This window comes from Narcine bancroftii, chromosome 2 (genome assembly GCF_036971445.1).
Source record: "Narcine bancroftii isolate sNarBan1 chromosome 2, sNarBan1.hap1, whole genome shotgun sequence".
NCBI lineage: Eukaryota > Metazoa > Chordata > Chondrichthyes > Torpediniformes > Narcinidae > Narcine > Narcine bancroftii.
The window spans coordinates 255,800,065-255,818,372 of NC_091470.1; the positions used below are offsets into that span (position 1 = coordinate 255,800,065).

At 39.3% G+C, this 18,308-nt stretch overlaps 1 protein-coding gene across 7 annotated transcripts in view; it reads left to right on the top strand.

Moving 5' to 3' along the window:
* The first annotated feature begins 992 nt into the window (after positions 1 to 992).
* The window catches only part of LOC138755256 (tribbles homolog 1-like), a 60,093-nt gene continuing 42,777 nt past the window's right edge, over positions 993 to 18,308 (top strand). For 2 of the 7 annotated variants that reach the window (XM_069920906.1, XM_069920909.1), the window contains exons 1-3: positions 994 to 1,913; positions 2,422 to 2,714; positions 5,671 to 6,005. In XM_069920906.1, the coding sequence (XP_069777007.1) occupies positions 1,623 to 1,913; positions 2,422 to 2,714; positions 5,671 to 6,005 (919 nt within the window). In that variant the 5' untranslated portion in view covers positions 994 to 1,622. Of the gene's footprint in view, positions 1,914 to 2,421; positions 2,715 to 5,670; positions 9,440 to 18,308 lie in introns of those variants that run through there. The other 5 variants (XM_069920910.1, XM_069920911.1, XM_069920905.1 and 2 more) reach the window with 4 other exon arrangements.

Consider the following 18,308-nt stretch of genomic DNA (forward strand, 5'->3'; position numbering starts at 1 on the left):
AGGCTGAGGTTCTCTCTCTCTCACAGTTTTCGCTCAAGCTGGGTTTTCTCTCTCTCCACCTGTCCGAGTATGGGAAAGCTCCTGCGATGCAAATATTAACCATGGACATTGTGTGGTTAATAATGCGATTTGTGAGACTGCGTTCAGGAATTCACATATCCCTTTTTACAAAAGAACTTCAAATTTTGCAGGTATTTAAAACTGTCAAGTCCTTTTCAATATTTTGCTTGCATTTCTGCATTTTAATTTTGCTTGCAATTCCTAAAAATTCTGTGACTTTAAGAAATCCAATGAGCAGCCTGTTTCATAGGTCCTGTTTCAAGGTTCTTGATATGATCCTTGGCTGTGCTTCTGACCGCCTATCTCGCGAACTGCTTCTCTGGTTCGGTGTTTCAATTATATCAAAGTGTGAACTCGACCGTCAAGTTCTGCACTAGTATGTTTTGTTTTCTCCTGGTTATTCTGAAACGCTCAAATGAAACAAAAACATTACCCCCCTTCCCTCCCTCGTCTCTCGCCTCCCCTCCTCTCAATGAACCAGTTAGATGCTGATGGAGTATCATTTAACGTGCCTCTACGTCAACGGAGTTGCCTGGACTGGAACCTCGCGTCATTCACGAGTCATGTGATGGCCATGAATCGAGTTTGGAAAGGAGCGAATTAATTTACCGTAATATATGGAAGTGGAGGGTTGCGCTCAAATAATAAAGTGCAAATTAACAAATCATTTGCTTTGAGATGACTCATGACCTTAAAATGCATTCCATATTTTTCACTTTTCGGTGCAATCAACTGAATCAAGTTGAATACTGAAATGAACAGAAAAGTTTATTTTTTAGAAAATGTCGTGACTTTTTTTTGTTTTATTTCGAAATCTGGATTTGTGTGAAGGGACACGAAGCGAAGAAATCGATACGTCAATTTAACTCTCTGCGTTCGCAAAGAATCCGCCGAGGGCGGTGCCAGACTGCATAAAACAGGTAAAGGCACCGAAACTAATGTGTGCTTGCCGCTCTCTTGCTGAGTGACTCTCATGCAGGAGGTTGATGTTGCAATCTCGCAGACTGTTATATTCAGACACAGTGCGAGCCAGCTTGCATTCCACAGAGACGTTCTCTCTCCCTTCCAATTAACTTTTGCTGAACTAGGCAACTGTTGGTTCAAGTTGTCCCCTTCAGCCCGGAGACCAGTTAAAGTTTGCAATGCGCTCCTGCGCCCTGTTCGGTTATCTTGCAGCAACACGCTTGTGAATCACCTGCACACACAAGTTGTGGCTTTTTTTTTGCACCACAGCCGTGACCTTGCTTTGGAAACCAAGCACCTCCACTCGGTGCGTGGGGTTGCAGAAGGAACATTTCATCCCGGTACCCCGGGAAGGGAGGAAAGGTGGATTTCTGCAGAAGCCGGCGTGCAAATTGGACTCTTGGGATCGCAACAGCCACCCAAGGGGAAGGGTTCGCCGCTGAGGAATGAAAGAGGCATTTCTGCAACTTGCGCCCGCCGTCTTTCCTTGACAGCACGAGTGCAACCTCCTCCCCAGGCGTCGGGGCATTGAACGTTCCACCCGGCTCCCGTGGACGAACCTCTCCGCTTCCTTGCTTCAGATACAGAGGTGCCCTTTGATGAGTTTAAACGTGCGCAGGGCGAGCCCCATCCCGATCCTGCGTCACGGCAGATGGAGACCCAAACGAGTGGAGGCCGAGGAACCGGCTCCTAAGTGCCCGCGGTTGAGCGACTCTCCCCCGGACACTGCTTACTTCTCCGCTCCGGGATCCCCGAATCCAACCCAGAGCAGCCCTTGCAACGCCCAAGCGTGGGCTCGGATCGGGGAATACCTCCTCTTGCAGAGCCTGGAGAAAGACAACGTCTTCAGAGCGATCGGGAGCCACACCGCGAAAGAATTGGTGTGCAAGGTACGGACACACACGTTATTGTTGGCAATCACGACTCTTTTATTTTGAAGTCGGGGGTGGGTGGATGTTTTCTTTAATATTTCTTCTCCCACACCTTCCCTGCGTCGAATCCTCGGGCTGCCGAAGCTGCGACGCGAGTTTGTGTCCAACTTTCATTGCTGGCGAGTGGAATCAGTGGGCTCGATGAGCAGCGGCAGCCCGAGGGAGATAGATTTCCCCAATACTGAGCACGTCCGTGATTCAAGTGCTGCGCCTTTGCCGAGTGCTCGCTGTCCGGTTGCGGATGCGGCTGTGCAGCCCCCCCCCCCCCACCCCCCCAATGCAGAATGTTGGGAAAGTTGGGTGGGTGTCGAGCCCACCCTTATGGGTCGGATCAAAGTTCTGCGCAAATACTGCTCTTGAGTTTTCATTTCAGATTTCCAGTAGGGTTTTGCTTTAAGATTGGGGGAAATCTCCAAGCGCCCTGTCTTTAAAAAAGACCCAATAAAACTTGCTTGGGCACCCTCAGGTTTTTGACATCAGGCGTTACCGGGATGAAATTGGACCATATCTCCAGATCCCAGTGCACGAGAACATCACCGCGATCGAGGAGATCCTCCTGGGAGAGCAGAGGTGCTATGTGTTTCTGGCCAAGGGCCACGGCGATATGCACATGTACATGCGGAACCGCAAGCGCCTGGACGAGGAGGAAGCGGCGTGGCTCTTTCGTCAGATCGTCTCGGCAGTTGCCCACTGTCACGACTCGGGCATCGTCCTGCGGGACCTCAAACTCAGGAAATTCGTCTTTGCTGACGAACAGAGGTGGGTGGCTCACACCAGCACGAAACGCCCCGTCAGCGTGCATTGACCTTAACTTTGGGAAGGGGTATCTACGCCCGAGTAGCCGTTCAGACAGATTTGTTTATATTCCTCGGAGGCAGCTGGCAAACTAAAGTTTTAAAAAAATTGGATTGAAAAGGGCTTAAAAAAAAGTGCATAAAAGTTTCAGATTGTACTTAAAAACTCTTTTAGAGTAGGACACCTGTCACCCTTGCCTGTGACTCACAGCAATGTTGGTTGACCAGAGTAGTTCGATGAGATGGACTTTTTTAATGGACAATCCTATTTCTGTAAAGTAACCTACATGTTTATGTGGAGTTTGCTAATCAAATCCTGTTTGTAATGTTAAGGACAGGCAAAATAATTGACTGCTTAAGCAGAGGATCTTGTGTTTCAAATAGAGCTTGGGGATTTTTTTTAATAAATGAGAATTGTTTAGTTGTTTGCTAAAAAAATACATTTCCAGAATTGTAACCAACAGCACTTGAGTAAATCTGCCATTGCTGAATCTCCAGGTATTTGGATCATGTCCCTCTTTTCGGTGAAATTAAATCGCCCAACTTAAACTAAATGTTCAAAGCTGAACAGATGGTTAGGTTTATACTTCCTTTTTTTAACGACAGCACTAAACTACAAAATAGTATCACCTTGCAATGATTTACAATTAAATTTATTTGTTTAAAAAAATATTTTTAGGGAATGAAGATTGCACTTTACAACCAGATGGTCCCCATGTTATGGGGGGGGGGGGGGGGGGCATGGTGTTTCTACAAAACAGCCAGATCCCAATTTTACACGGTGCAAAGTTGCATCATCGGCATTTGGATCAAGAAATGAGAATTGTAAAATTGTTTTGCTTATTTATTTGCTGTAAGAGCAAATTTTACTCCCCCCCTCCCCCCCCCCCCACAACTCTTTGGTGCTTTGTGGAGTCTGAAAAGATGAATTTCCGTAACCTAATGGCTGTAGTGTGGGCGTTGGCAGTACGAAACTCTGGAGGCAAGATGGTATATAATTAATGATCCCGAACATGTTGCAAAATGATTTTTTATTACAGATGAATAAAACATTTATAGACTGGAGTTGGGCAAGTGGAGATTTACTGAAATGCTATTATCTATAGTCTTTTTAAATAAGTAAATTATTAATAGAAATAATAAACTTTCAGAATTGTAGAATTGTGGTTAATGATGCTTGCAGTTTTGATAGCTGTTCAAGCATTGTATCTCAGCATATATTTTAAGAGGACATTTCCCGACAGGTATGATAATTAAAGCTTTGATTGTTGGTGCCATTTCAGTCACGGTCTTTCATCTTCCTTCTTCACCCCACACCACAGTATTGGGAAAAAAAAACAATGGTACTTGAACTGCAAAATAACCTTGTTTATCGCAGATATTAACTCCAATAGTTTCTTAAACAAAAGCATTCTTCCTTGTGTGTGACTTACAAAATGATTTATCTTGAAACATTGGTCCTAAATAGTTTTGTTAGTGTGTTTAGTTCACAGTCATGGTTAGACCATGACTGCCACTTTAGGACAAGTTGAGATGAATGCTAAAGTGCATTTTGGAGGAAGTTGAGTGAAATGCTGCATACAAGAGCTGGGGGCTTATTGATAATTTTTGATGATGTGGGGTCAAAGTGGGTTAATGAGGATAAAAACACAACACAAGAAAATAGGAGCAGGAATGGGCCACCACACCCCGCCATTTAATATGAGCGTGGCCTCAACTCGTGTTCCAGTTCCCCATAACCCTCAGTTTCTCTATCTTTATTTACCTATCTCCACCTTAAATATAATGAAAGATCTGGGCTCCTCCAGCCTCAGGAACAGAGATTCACTACCCTCTGAGAAATTAATTTCCTTGCACCTCAGTTTTAAATGACCAGCCCGTGTTTTGTGTTCGTGTCTTTCCCAGCAACAGTTTCAGTTCTGTAGATTCTATTTAATTTACATCTGTGAATCCTCGTGCAAATGGTGTTTTAAGGCAGTAAGAGTATTTGTCGAGTGGTTTAGTTGGAAAGAAGTGAATTTGTGTGGTGTTTCTGGTGCTGATGTCTGCAGCAGGCATTGTACATGTTAGGTTTTTTTTTAACCTTTTATCATGTGCTACAGATTTGGCAACACAGGGCGGTGTTGCAATGTAAAGGTACACTTGGTGTCAAAGCAGGTGTTGATTGATTCAATGTCGTAAGGGACCAAATACACACACGCAGCAGGCTGCATGAGTCATGTTTTCCATTTACAAAACAGAAGAGCTGAAGCTTCTGCCCTTTACACAGATGCAGGGTTCAGTTGTAGGACACATCCCTCCAAACACTGAATTAATCTGGTCTCTTCAAAGCACAGCATTGAATAGCTCCAAATGCTAAACATAGGATCAAACTAATCTCCTTTGTATAAATATATTTATTTTGGCTCCAATGTAAGCTTTCACTCATTTGGAAATGTACAGTGTATTGAACTAAACTGTGTGAAATGCTGCATACAAACTTAATAGAAGTAATAAACTTAAAAGGCTGTCTTTGTTGGAATATCATTAATATTAATCAAACAGTATAAATACTTTGCATTGCTTTGAAGAAAAATATTTGAGTGCAGAACTCAGAAAGAAAATGACCACAGAAGATTCTGTCCTGAGCATTGACAGAGTGAATGCAAGGGTGAGAGTTATTTTGGTCATTAAAGTGAGCAGCAGTATTTAGAAAGTGTATAGGGGAGAGGCCCGCATCGGACTTGTCAGCCACAAACGAGCCTGCAGCTGACGTGGACTTTTTACCCCCTCCATAAATCTTCGTCCGCGAAGCCAAGCCAAAGAAAAGAAGAGGGGAGAGGCCAGTGTGAGTTCTCTAAAGAGCTGTCGTTTTCCACTCCATTTTCTTTTGCATTGTTAGCGTTTTACACAGCCTGATTATTTCTCTGCAATTCCCACAGGAGCAGGCTGAGGCTGGAGAGCTTGGAGGATGCTCATATCCTGAAAGGAAAGGATGACTCCCTCTCTGATAAGCATGGATGTCCGGCTTACGTGAGCCCAGAGATACTGAACACAAGTGGATGTTATTCTGGTAAAGCAGCAGACATCTGGAGTCTGGGCGTCATGCTTTACACCATCCTGGTGGGACGCTATCCCTTCCATGATTCCGACCCTAGCACCCTCTTCAGTAAAATACGGCACGGGCACTTCTGCATCCCGGACAATGTCTCTCCCAAAGCCAAGTGTCTGATCCGTAGTCTGCTGAGGCGTGACCCCCTGGAGCGACTGACAGCCGGTGAGATCCTTCTACATCCCTGGTTTCGGGCTGCCTCTCAGCAAGTTCCCGCTGATCAAAACAGTCCCAGCTCTGACCAAACAGTCCCCGAGCCTGAGAATGAACAGCAGGAAGGTGGTTTCCTTATCTGTTGACATTGAATGAGGAACATTTTTAACAAGCTATTGGCAGGAAGAGAGACAGGAAGTAAAGTTGCCTATCCAAATCCTTTATTATAGAATATCCTTGTGTACACATAATGTGTACACACTACATGTGATCTGAAACAGGCATTTAACTCCCTCAATGTGCATCCAAAATGTAGAATTTTCCACAACTTCATTTATTCAATTGGATCCCACTTCAGTTCCAGTGTAGATCAGAGTCACACCAGAAAACACTCAATAGACCAGGCAGCATCTGGGAGAGAGAAACAGAGTTACCCCTTCAAGTTAAGTTTGTTGGATCCTTGGTTTGTGATTCAGTTGAAATTCCTCATGCCCTCATATTGATGCCTGAACTATTTATTCATTTAAAGAGTTATTTAAAGGGCAATGCAGCCATTTTAACTTATTACCTGTGGAACATTGAAAGGGTGTGAGTGTTGTTAATTTCTATGTATTTTTTTAGTATGTTGCTTCCTCTTTGCAGACAAGTCTTCTGTTTGAGAGGGAAGGCAGATTCATTCATGGCTCTTGGTAAACATGAATTGTGATAAGGTTATTGAGGGGATTTCAGAACAGTTCAGAGCTGAGCCACTTTCTAATCTAAATGGGCTGTCTGGTCCCAGTGTTGGACCTTTCTCGGTGACCATGCTAAAACTGGTGCAGCACTGAAACAAAGTGTAATGTGGGTCTTACTGCTCAGGCCCTTGACTGTCTGGAAACGTGTCACATGCCAAGCTACCATGGGTATTAAAGTTTGGCAATGTGAGGTGGCACCTGCAGGATGCTTTTTAGCTGTGCATTACACAATGACCAATTTGATATCATGTTGACCATAAACAAATGGAAGTTACTTCTATGGCATTTAAAAAATCAAGGATCAGATGATGTATTTTAGATAAACTGGGCAATTTTTCAGATTGGTTGGTAGGTATGGTGTAGACGGGTGGTAGGAGAATCAGGGGAGCAGCTGAGTATGTGGGAGATAATAGATTACAGGGAACTGGGAGAGCTGGCATAGACTCCATGAGGCAAATGGTCTCCTGTGATATTTTGGAGCCGAGCCTGCAGGATCACCTGTACGGACTTGGCAAAACTGGATGCTGCGGGTGGAATGAGCTGACCTTCCTCAGAAGTGTCTCCAAACAATGGTATACTCTGAGGTGTGGACGCATTTAAAAACTATTGAAATAGATGCACAGAATTAAAATTTAAAAACCTGTTTAAGTATGGACATTTTAAAATAATATCTAATAATGATGAACATTAATACTTGAGTGCGACACTTGTCTGAAATTTATTTTCAGATTGTCAGCCACTGGGTACACAGTGACTTCAACAGCAAACTGGGAGGTGTGATGGGTCAGTGTCTGACCTGCTCATTGTAGTCTTCTGCCTTTGGCTGAATGCAAGTGGTGGTCCAAAGTGAGTTCAGCTAAGAATCGCTAATAGAATCTCTAGCTGTCTGTCAGCTTGACTCAGTTCAGTACTTTCATTTTCCTTCCTGGCTTTGTGTGATCATTTGGCCCATTTTATTCTGTTGAGGACTTTGTTAATCATTATGTTGCACATAAAATGATTATAACCCAGTTTGAGGGGAATAGAATCTAGAATAGAAACCGAATAGCCTGAATGTGCATGAGGTTGTCTGATCTCAGAAGCTAAGCGGGCTCAGGACTGGTCAGTACTTGGAGGGGAGGCTGCCTAGGAATACCAGGTGCAGTAGGTTTCTGTGAGGGGTGCTGGACAAAGTGGCGACTTTCTGCCTGCCTTACGGTAGACAAGTCAAAGAATTTCATGTATGTTGCATTCTAATTGTAGTATTACATGACAGTAATGGAACCTTTACCTTTATATTTTTAGTGGAACATATACTTCCATTTCAATTCGGTATCATGGCTCAATCCTATAATCCCTCCTTCCAACCTTGTACCAGAAGAAATCTTGCTGTTTGAGATAACTGCCAACTGGTAAATGTGAGATGGTAATATTTACCAATGGGAATAAATGATTGCAGCTTGTGTACATATAAAACAAGTTTAAACTTTTTATGGTGACGGACTCAAGTGCTTAACTTATCAAAGGGCTTGGAGTTCTTGAACAAGTGTGGTTTGACCAGATTATGCACTCCAGGTTTCAGTTATTATCAAAAGTAGGATTGCATCAGAATATTAAAGCTTGTCAGAGGAAGATGGGGAGAACCCTGGTCTTTTCCAATCTATGTAACCCGTTATCAGACTCTTGAGTTGTATAATGGTGCCATTTTAAGATGGAGTCAGGCCTTTAGAAAAAGGGGTCTGTATTAGGCATGAAATGTAAACTTTTAAAGTGAATGAAGCAAATATTTTTGGAAGCAGCCACAACTCTGCACTGTCATTAAATTCTTAAACGATGACCATTTCAAAGTGTGATCCTGATGCCATTTCCTTCATTTTTGCCCCTACCCCATTTTCCTTGAGAGCTTAAAAAGCGTTTATGGAAGGTACATATTGTCAATACAGTTACAAAGCCATATATTTTAGAAAATTTACATTGAAAAGCACTGTTATTCCTGCACTCATTACTTGACAACCTCTTGAGACCCAAGATAAACTGTAATTCTCTTTCAACTGTAGTTTTTGTCATTGTGAATCACCAAAGATACTTGTTTTGAACATTAAAATGTCACACAGATACACATGCACTCTCTCACTTGATCCACAACTGAAAGGTGACCATTATGAATTATTGCTTTGTTCCTTTTGTGTTTGTGGAGTGGTTATGAAGAATGTTTTTCTTTCTTAAATGTGCACCCGTTAAAGAACTCAATATTTTTCTTTTGAGACGAGTTCATCAACTGCAGAGGTGAAACCAAAGGCAACAGGAAGATAATACTAGAGTTGGTTGTTGCATTTTTCATTAACTGCTGTGTATATTTTGTTTATACCTCATGTACAGTGTTCATGTGATCTATGTCGTCATTCCTGTTCAATATTGTCAGAAAATATTGCGCTGATGTTGTGTAAAAGAGCTGTATAAATGTGAATCCTTGCAAGCAATACTTGCTAAATACTAATCATGAGGTTAGCAGTGCAACAGACTTTAAAATGTTTCGTTTGCTCTAATGTTCTCATGGTTGCTCAGCTTATGGTATCTGTGATACAGCTTTTTAAAAATACTATGGGTAAATACAAAACTGCTCTGGCAGCAATGTCCTGCTGAAGAATAAGAGACACTATTTTAGAAATGTAAATTTGTAAATATGTACAATTGTCAACAACACAGGAATAAAGTCAAAAGTACCTAAATAAAGCAGAGTTTCCTGTGTGCTCTGTTAACAGTGGTGTAATGAGAGTATGAATGATGAGGCTGTGCCTTTTAACACTCATCTTTGATTTTCCGATATTAATGTATTGAATTCAGTGCCACACCTGCATCGTTTCAATCCAGTCTTACAGCTGTGCATCAAGCCCAATAGTGCTGAGACAGACATTTCTCTCCACTCTGCATATCAACATCTCAGCCATGAATTTCATTGTCAAGTTGGTACTGCTGGATATGAGTTGCAAAACTTACAAAGGAATGTCATAAACAGGAGCATCCCCTGTTTCCATCTATCACCTACCAGCCTCTTACTCCTCCCTCACCTCTACACTGTCCTCGGGCATGATCTTGGCCCGATACGTTGTTCGTCCTTTGGCCTCCACAGATGTACCTTGACTTGCTGAGTTCAGCAGTTTTTTTTTCTTGCTCCAGATTACAGCATCTGCAGTGTCTTGTATCTCTAGGCCTTTTAGGTGCAATATGACTGGTAGATAAAGCTTTCGTTTAGTCATTTAGCATTCCCAGTGTTTACTTGGTACAAATAAGAGGAGATAAATTTGTTAAATTATTTTTTGAAATTTAGAGATATATTATGGTAAGAGGCCTTTATCACCTCATGGCCCATGCTGCCCATATACACCTAGGTGACCAATCAATCTAGTAACCCTGTAATGTGGGAGGAAGCCGACACACACACTGGGAGAACATACAAACTCTTTACGGAGAGTGCTGTATTTGAGCCCAGGTTACTGGTGCTGTAATAGTGTTGCACTAACCATTCTGCCCTCAATTATACCTAGTTTTCATTCACAAAAAATGAACTGAAGAGCCATCTTTGCATTTGTGTTCTTTCAATTATGCTTTCATTTTTTTTGGAAAACTTTATTTAAAAATATCATTAATAGAAAAACAGTATACAATCCAATGTAAGTAATTTTAATGTAAGTAAAAGGAGGAAAAACCCAACACCCAACCCCAACCAACCATTTTTCCCCTGCAGCCGCTGCAACCGTGTCTGCCTGGCCCTCATCGGACTTGTCAGCCACAAACGAGCCTGCAGCTGACGTGGACTTTTACCCCCTCCATAAATCTTCGTCCGCGAAGCCAAGCCAAAGAAGAAGAATATAAAAGAAAATTAAAAACACAAACAAAAAAAAATACTCCACCCACCCCATCAGCCAGCTCTCTTAAGGAGAGTTAGAAAAGGGAAAAATATATAATACATCAAAGTACATCTAAATGCATATATTCCAAATACGGTAACCACTTATTGATGAAAAAAGAATGATTATCATGCAAATTATATGTAATTTTTTCCATAATAAATACAAGTTTTCAATTAATTATGCCATCGCGTTATATTAATCACTGTTATCTTTCCATGTACTTGCAACACATTTTCGAGCTACAGACAGTACTAAACGTACAAATGCAATTTGAAATTTATCCAGCCCTAATCCCTTTAAAGGAACATGTAACCCATTAAAAAAAATAGATGGAACTAATGGTAACTTAATGTTATATAATTTTTTTCAAAATTAACCTATTTTTTTTCCCAAAATGGTTGTACATAAACACAAAACCAAACCGCATGTAAAAAAGTACCAGTGCATACACCATATCTAAAACAAGAATCTGAGTTACTAAAACCATATTTTTTCAATTTCTCTGGAGTTAAATTTAACTGATGTAAAAAAATTATAATTAACCATTACATACTGTACATTCGTCAATTTAGTTACACAATCATAGCACATATTTGCCTAATCTTCAGGAAAAACAAAAGCTAAATCATTTTCCCACTTAAGCGTAGACTTTTCCCATTCTGGTTTATCCATATTGTCTTGTAAGATTTTTTCTTTGGCTTGGCTTCGCAGATGAAGATTTATGGAGGGGTAAATGTCCACGTCAGCTGCAGGCTCGTTTGTGGCTGACAAGTCCGATGCGGGACAGGCAGACACGGTTGCAGCGGTTGCAGGGGAAAATTGGTTGGTTGGGGTTGGGTGTTGGGTTTTTCCTCCTTTGTCTTTTGTCAGTGAGGTGGGCTCTGCGGTCTTCTTCAAAGGAGGTTGCTGCCTGCCGAACTGTGAGGCAGGCACCAAGAGATTTCTTTAGGCAGTCCTTGTACCTCTTCTTTGGTACACCTCTGACACGATGGCCAGTGGAGAGCTCTCCATATAACACGATCTTGGGGAGGCGATGGTCCTCCATTCTGGAGACGTGACCTACCCAGTGCAGTTGGATCTTCAACAGCGTGGATTCGATGCTGTCGGCCTCTGCCATCTCGAGTACTTCGATGTTAGGGATGAAGTCGCTCCAATGAATGATGAGGATGGAGCAGAGACAACGCTGGTGGAAGCGTTCTAGGAGCCGTAGGTGATGCCGGTAGAGGACCCATGATTCGGAGCCGAACAGGAGTGTGGGTATGACAACGGCTCTGTATACGCTTATCTTTGTGAGGTTTTTCAGTTGGTTGTTTTTCCAGACTCTTTTGTGTAGTCTTTCAAAGGAGCTATTTGCTTTGGCGAGTCTGTTGTCTATCTCGTTGTCGATCCTTGCATCCGATGAAATGGTGCAGCCGAGATAGATAAACTGGTTGACCGTTTTGAGTTTTGTGTGCTCGATGGAGATGTGGGGGGGCTGGTAGTCATGGTGGGGAGCTGGCTGATGGAGGACCTCAGTTTTCTTCAAGCTGACTTCCTGGCCAAACATTTTGGCAGTTTCCGCAAAACAGGACGTCAAACGCTGAAGAACTGGCTCTGAATGGGCAACTAAAGCGGCATCGTCTGCAAAGAGTAGTTCACGGACAAGTTGCTGAAATATAACCCTTTTTTGGTATAGAAGAAATCAAAGATTCAAATTCCGTCAATACAGGTAAAATCATCTCTACCATATCTTTCACCAAAGCTCAAAGTTGATAATAAACAAACAAAGAATTTTCAGCAATATCAAAACATTCCCTCAACTGATTAAAGGAAAGAAACTGTCCTACAAAACAATCCTGCAATGTCTTTATACCCTAAAAATATTTAAATTTTTAAATATTTAAAAAGGAATAAGCTAATTATTATATAATGGGGTTAAAATTGACAATTTATCTTTTGATCCTAAAATCTTATTTCTTTTAGTCCACACCTTTAATAACTGCTTTAACATTAGCATATTATATTTCAGCAACAAATTTATATTCCACCGATATAAATTGATGCACCTCAATTTCAAAAATGCAAGCCATCTCAACTTTCTCCCAACTTAGGGGTTGGTCCAAAATCCATCAATCTACTAATAAATTTCAACTGGGCTGTTTCATGATAATTTTGAAAATGAGGTAATTGTAGCCCACCTAACACATACTTCCAAGTAAGTTTATATAATGCTACCCGCGATAATTTACCTTTCCATAAAAATTCTCTCACGGCTTTATTTAAATTCTGAAAAAAACCTTTGAAAAAGGACATGGTATTGATTGAAATAAATATTGAATTTGAGGAAAAATATTCATCTTAATACAATTAACTTGACCTATTTTTTTTTTTTTTTTTTTTTTTTTTTAAATTTTTTATTTTTCACACCATAAATCACAATAGCCATGATATACACTTTTTCTTTTCCACACATTTACAGTGACTTTTTCTCCCTCCCCCCTCCCTCCTCCCAAGCCACCCCCCCATCCCTCCCCCCTCTCATCCATTTTAGTTATACAATCTAGGTTGCATTAATTCAGTTAGACAATGTTGTCATTCAACAAAAATACACCAGAAATTCTACTGAGTCCATTTTTTTCTTCTCTTCTCCTTCCATCAACTTAGGTAATGTTTGTTCCCGGTAGGTTTTCGCTATTGTATTTAATGTAAGGCTCCCATACTTGTTCGAATATTTCAATATTATTTCTTAAACTATATGTTATTTTTTCTAATGGAATACATTTATTCATTTCTATATACCATTGTTGTATTTTCAAATTATCTTCCAATTTCCAGGTTGACATAATACATTTTTTTGCTACAGCTAGGGCTATCTTAACAAATCTTTTTTGTGCATCCTCCAAGTCAATTCCAAATTCTTTATTTTTTATGTTACTTAGGAGAAAGATCTCTGGATTCTTTGGTATATTGTTTTCTGTTATTTTATTTAATATCTGATTGAGATCATCCCAAAATTTTTCTACTCTCTCACATGTCCAGATTGCATGAATTGTTGTTCCCCTTTCTTTTTTACATCGAAAACATCTATCAGATACTGTTGGGTCCCATTTATTTAACTTTTGCGGTGTAATGTATAGTCTGTGTAACCAATTATATTGTATCATACGCAGCCTCGTATTTATTGTATTTCTCATCGTTCCAGAGCATAACTTCTCCCATGTTTCCTTTTTTATCTTTATATTTAAGTCTTGTTCCCATTTTTGTTTAGTTTTACCATTTGTTTCCTCATTTTCCTTTTCTTGCAGTTTAATATACATATTTTTTATAAATCTTTTGATTAACATTGTATCTGTAATCACATATTCAAGGTTACTTCCCTCTGGTAAACTCAAGTTGCTTCCTAATTTATCTTTCAAGTAGGATCTCAGTTGGTAATATGCCAGCGCTGTATCTCCCGTTATATTGTACTTATCTCTCATTTGTTCAAAGGATAAGAATCTACTTCCTGAAAAACAATTTTCTATTCTTTTAATCCCTTTTTTTTCCCATTTTCTAAAGGCAAGGTTGTCTATTGTAAAAGGGAGTAGCTTATTTTGCGTCAATATTAGTTTTGGTATTTGGTAATTTATTTTATTTCTTTCTACATGTATCTTCTTCCATATATTGAGGAGATGGTGTAATACTGGAGAAGTTCTATGTTGTACCAATTTTTCGTCCCATTTATATAATATGTGTTCAGGTATCTTTTCCCCTATTTTATCTAATTCTAGTCTCGTCCAGTCTGGTTTCTCCCTTGTTTGATAAAAATCTGATAGGTACCTTAATTGTGCGGCTCTATAATAATTTTTGAAGTTTGGCAATTGTAAGCCTCCTTGTTTATACCATTCTGTTAATTTGTCTAGTGCTATCCTCGGTTTCCCCCCTCTCCATAAAAATCTCCTTATTATTTTCTTTAACTCTTTGAAGAATTTTTCTGTCAGTTGTATTGGCAATGCCTGAAATAAGTATAGTATCCTTGGAAAAATGTTCATTTTAATACAGTTTATCCTTCCTATCAGTGTTAGTGGTAGCTCTTTCCAATGCTCTAAATCGTCCTGTAGTTTTTTCATTAGTGGATTGTAATTGAGTTTATATAATTGGCCTAGATTTTTGTTTATTTGCACACCTAGGTATCTTATTGCCTGCGTTTGCCATCTGAATGGGGATTCCTCCTTAAATTTTGAGAAATCCGCGTTATTCATAGGCATTGCTTCACTTTTATTTACGTTTATCTTGTATCCCGACACTTCTCCATATTCCTTCAATTTCTTATATAGTTCTTTTATTGATAGTTCTGGTTCTGTTAAGTACACTATCACATCATCCGCAAACAGACTGATTTTATATTCCCTGTCTTTTATTTTTATTCCTTTTATATTATTATCTCTTCTTATCGATTCTGCTAGTGGTTCTATAGCTAGCGCAAACAATAATGGTGATAGTGGGCATCCCTGCCGCGTTGACCTGCTTAAGTTAAATTGCTTTGATACATGTCCATTTACTGTCACTTTCGCTAACGGTCCCTTATATAATGCTTTAATCCAATTAATATACTTCTCCGGTAAACTGAATTTTTGCAATACTTTGAACAAGTAATTCCATTCTACTCTGTCGAAGGCCTTCTCTGCGTCTAAAGCAACTGCTACTGCCGGTGCTTTATTTCCTTCTACTGCATGAATTAAGTTAATAAATTTACAAATATTGTCTGTTGTGCGTCTTTTTTTGATAAATCCAGTTTGGTCTAAATTTACCATTTTCGGTACCTGTTCTGCTAATCTGTTCGCTAATAGTTTAGCTATTATCTTATAATCTGTGTTTAGCAAAGATATTGGTCTATATGACGCTGGTGAGAGTGGATCTTTCCCTTGTTTTAGTATCACTGTAATTATTGCTGTTTTACATGAATCTGGTAAGTTTTGTGTCTCATCAATCTGGTTGATTACATCCAGGAGGGGCGGTATTATTAGGTCTTTAAATGTTTTGTAGAATTCTATTGGGAGTCCATCCTCTCCTGGTGTCTTATTATTTGGTAAATTTTTTATTATCTCTTGTATTTCTACTGTTCCAAATGGTTCTGTTAATTTATTTTGTTCCTCTATTTGTAGTTTTGGTAGTTCAATTTTAGTCAAAAATTCATCTATTTTCCCTTCTTTCCCTTCGTTTTCGGTTCGGTATAATTGTTCATAGAATTCTCTGAAGTTTTCCTTAATTTCTTTTGGATTATATGTAATTTGTTTGTCTTTTTTCCTTGTTGCCAATACCGTTTTCTTAGTTTGCTCTGTCTTAAGCTGCCATGCTAGGATTTTGTGTGTTTTTTCCCCTAGTTCATAATATTTCTGTTTTGTCTTCATTATATTCTTCTCCACCTTATATGTTTGTAATGTTTCATATTTTATTTTTTTATCCGCCAATTCTCTTCTTTTGGTTGTATCTTCCTTTATTGCTAATTTTTTTTCTATGTTTATTATTTCCCTTTCCAACTGCTCTGTTTCCTGATTATAGTCCTTCTTCATCTTGGTTGCATAACTTATTATTTGCCCTCTAATGAATGCTTTCATTGCGTCCCATAGTATAAACTTATCTTCCACTGATTCCGTATTTACTTCAAAGTACATTTTTAATTGTTTTTCAATAAATTCTCTAAAATCCTGTCTTTTAAGTAGCATGGGGTTTAATCTCCATCTATACATTCTTGGAGGGATGTCTTCTAGCTCTATTGCCAATAACAGGGGTGAGTGGTCCGATAATAGTCTAGCTTTATATTCCGTTTTCCTAACTCTCCCTTGTATGTGGGCTGATAACAGGAATAGGTCTATCCTTGAGTATGTTTTATGTCTAGTCGAGTAGTATGAGTATTCCTTTTCTTTTGGGTTTTGTTTCCTCCATATGTCCACAAGTTTCATTTCTTGCATTGATTTAATTATAAATTTGGTTACTTTGTTCTTCCTGTTAATTTTTTTCCCCGTTTTATCCATATTTGGATCCAAATTCAGATTGAAATCCCCTCCTATTAGTATGTTCCCTTGCGTATTAGCTACCTTCAAAAAGATATCTTGCATAAACTTTTGATCTTCTTCGTTAGGTGAATATATATTAAGTAGATTCCAAAGCTCTGAATATATCTGACATTTTATCATAACATATCTCCCTGCCGGATCTATTATTTCCTCTTCTATTTTAAATGGCACCTTTTTGCTAATTAATATAGCCACTCCTCTTGCTTTTGAATTATACGATGCTGCTGTTACATGTCCTACCCAATCTCTCTTTAATTTCTTGTGCTCCAATTCAGTTAAATGTGTTTCTTGGACAAATGCTATATCTATTTTTTCCTTTTTCAGTAAATTTAGTAGTTTCTTCCTTTTAATTTGGTTATGTATTCCATTAATATTTAGAGTCATATAGTTCAGCGTAGCCATTTTATATTTTGTTTATCTTCTCTTTCCGTTTTTCCATCATTACCTTTCCTCCTTTTCCATTTCTGTTTTCTTATTTTCAACTCTTTACCAGACAACATTCCTACAACATCCAACATTTTCCTTATTCTCCTATTTCTATCTTCTTTATCCCCAATCTCCCCTTCCCCTCCTGAGTTGCCCTTTATCCCTTGTCGGACAACCACATCTCCCCTCTCCATTTGGATTTGCGAATCCACTCGCAAGCGTCAACTGATTTTGCAGTGACCGCTCTTTTCCCCCCACCCAGCCCCCCCCAGAAAAGATTTCGTTTTTTATATGTCACAAAGGTCACTCTTTTAGTTCCCTCCTTATTCTCTCTATTCCATTACCTTCCCTTATTAATTCTTGTCTATACTTTCTATGTTTTCCTCTAATTACAGATACTTTCACATATGCCCGTTGTCTCTATTCACTCTTATACCTCTTTACCCGCATACATATCAATCGTGGTCATTTTTACCCTCCTTACCCGTCTTCATCCCTCAGTCTATTTTTGTCTTTACCCACATACATATCAATCGTGATAATTTTTGCTCTCATTACCCGTCTTCATCCCTCAGTCTATTTTTGTAATTGTTCTGCAAATTTTCGTGCTTCTTCTGGATCCGAGAATAGTCTGTTTTGTTGTCCTGGAATAAATATTTTCAATACCGCAGGATGCTTCAGTGTAAATTTATATCCTTTCTTCCATAAAATCGCTTTTGCTGCATTGAACTCTTTTCTCTTCTTTAGGAGTTCAAAGCTTATATCTGGATAAATGAAGATTTTTTGCCCTTTATACTCCAGTGGTTTGTTGCCCTCTCTTACTTTTTCCATTGTCTTCTCCAGCACCTTTTCTCTTGTAGTATATCTTAGGAATTTTACTACAATAGATCTTGGTTTTTGTTGTGGTTGTGGTTTAGGGGCCAATGCTCTATGTGCCCTTTCTATTTCCATTTCTTGCTGTAGTTCTGGACATCCTAGGGCCTTAGGGATCCATTCTTTTATAAACTCCCTCATATTCTTGCCTTCTACATCTTCCTTAAGGCCCACTATCTTTATGTTATTTCTTCTGTTATAATTTTCCATTATATCTATTTTTTGGGCTAGTAATTCTTGTGTCTCTTTAGTTTTTTTATTAGATTCCTCCAATTTCTTTTTTAAGTCTTCTACCTCCATTTCTGCTGCTATTGCCCGTTCTTCCATCTTGTCCATTTTTTTCCCCATTTCTGTTAA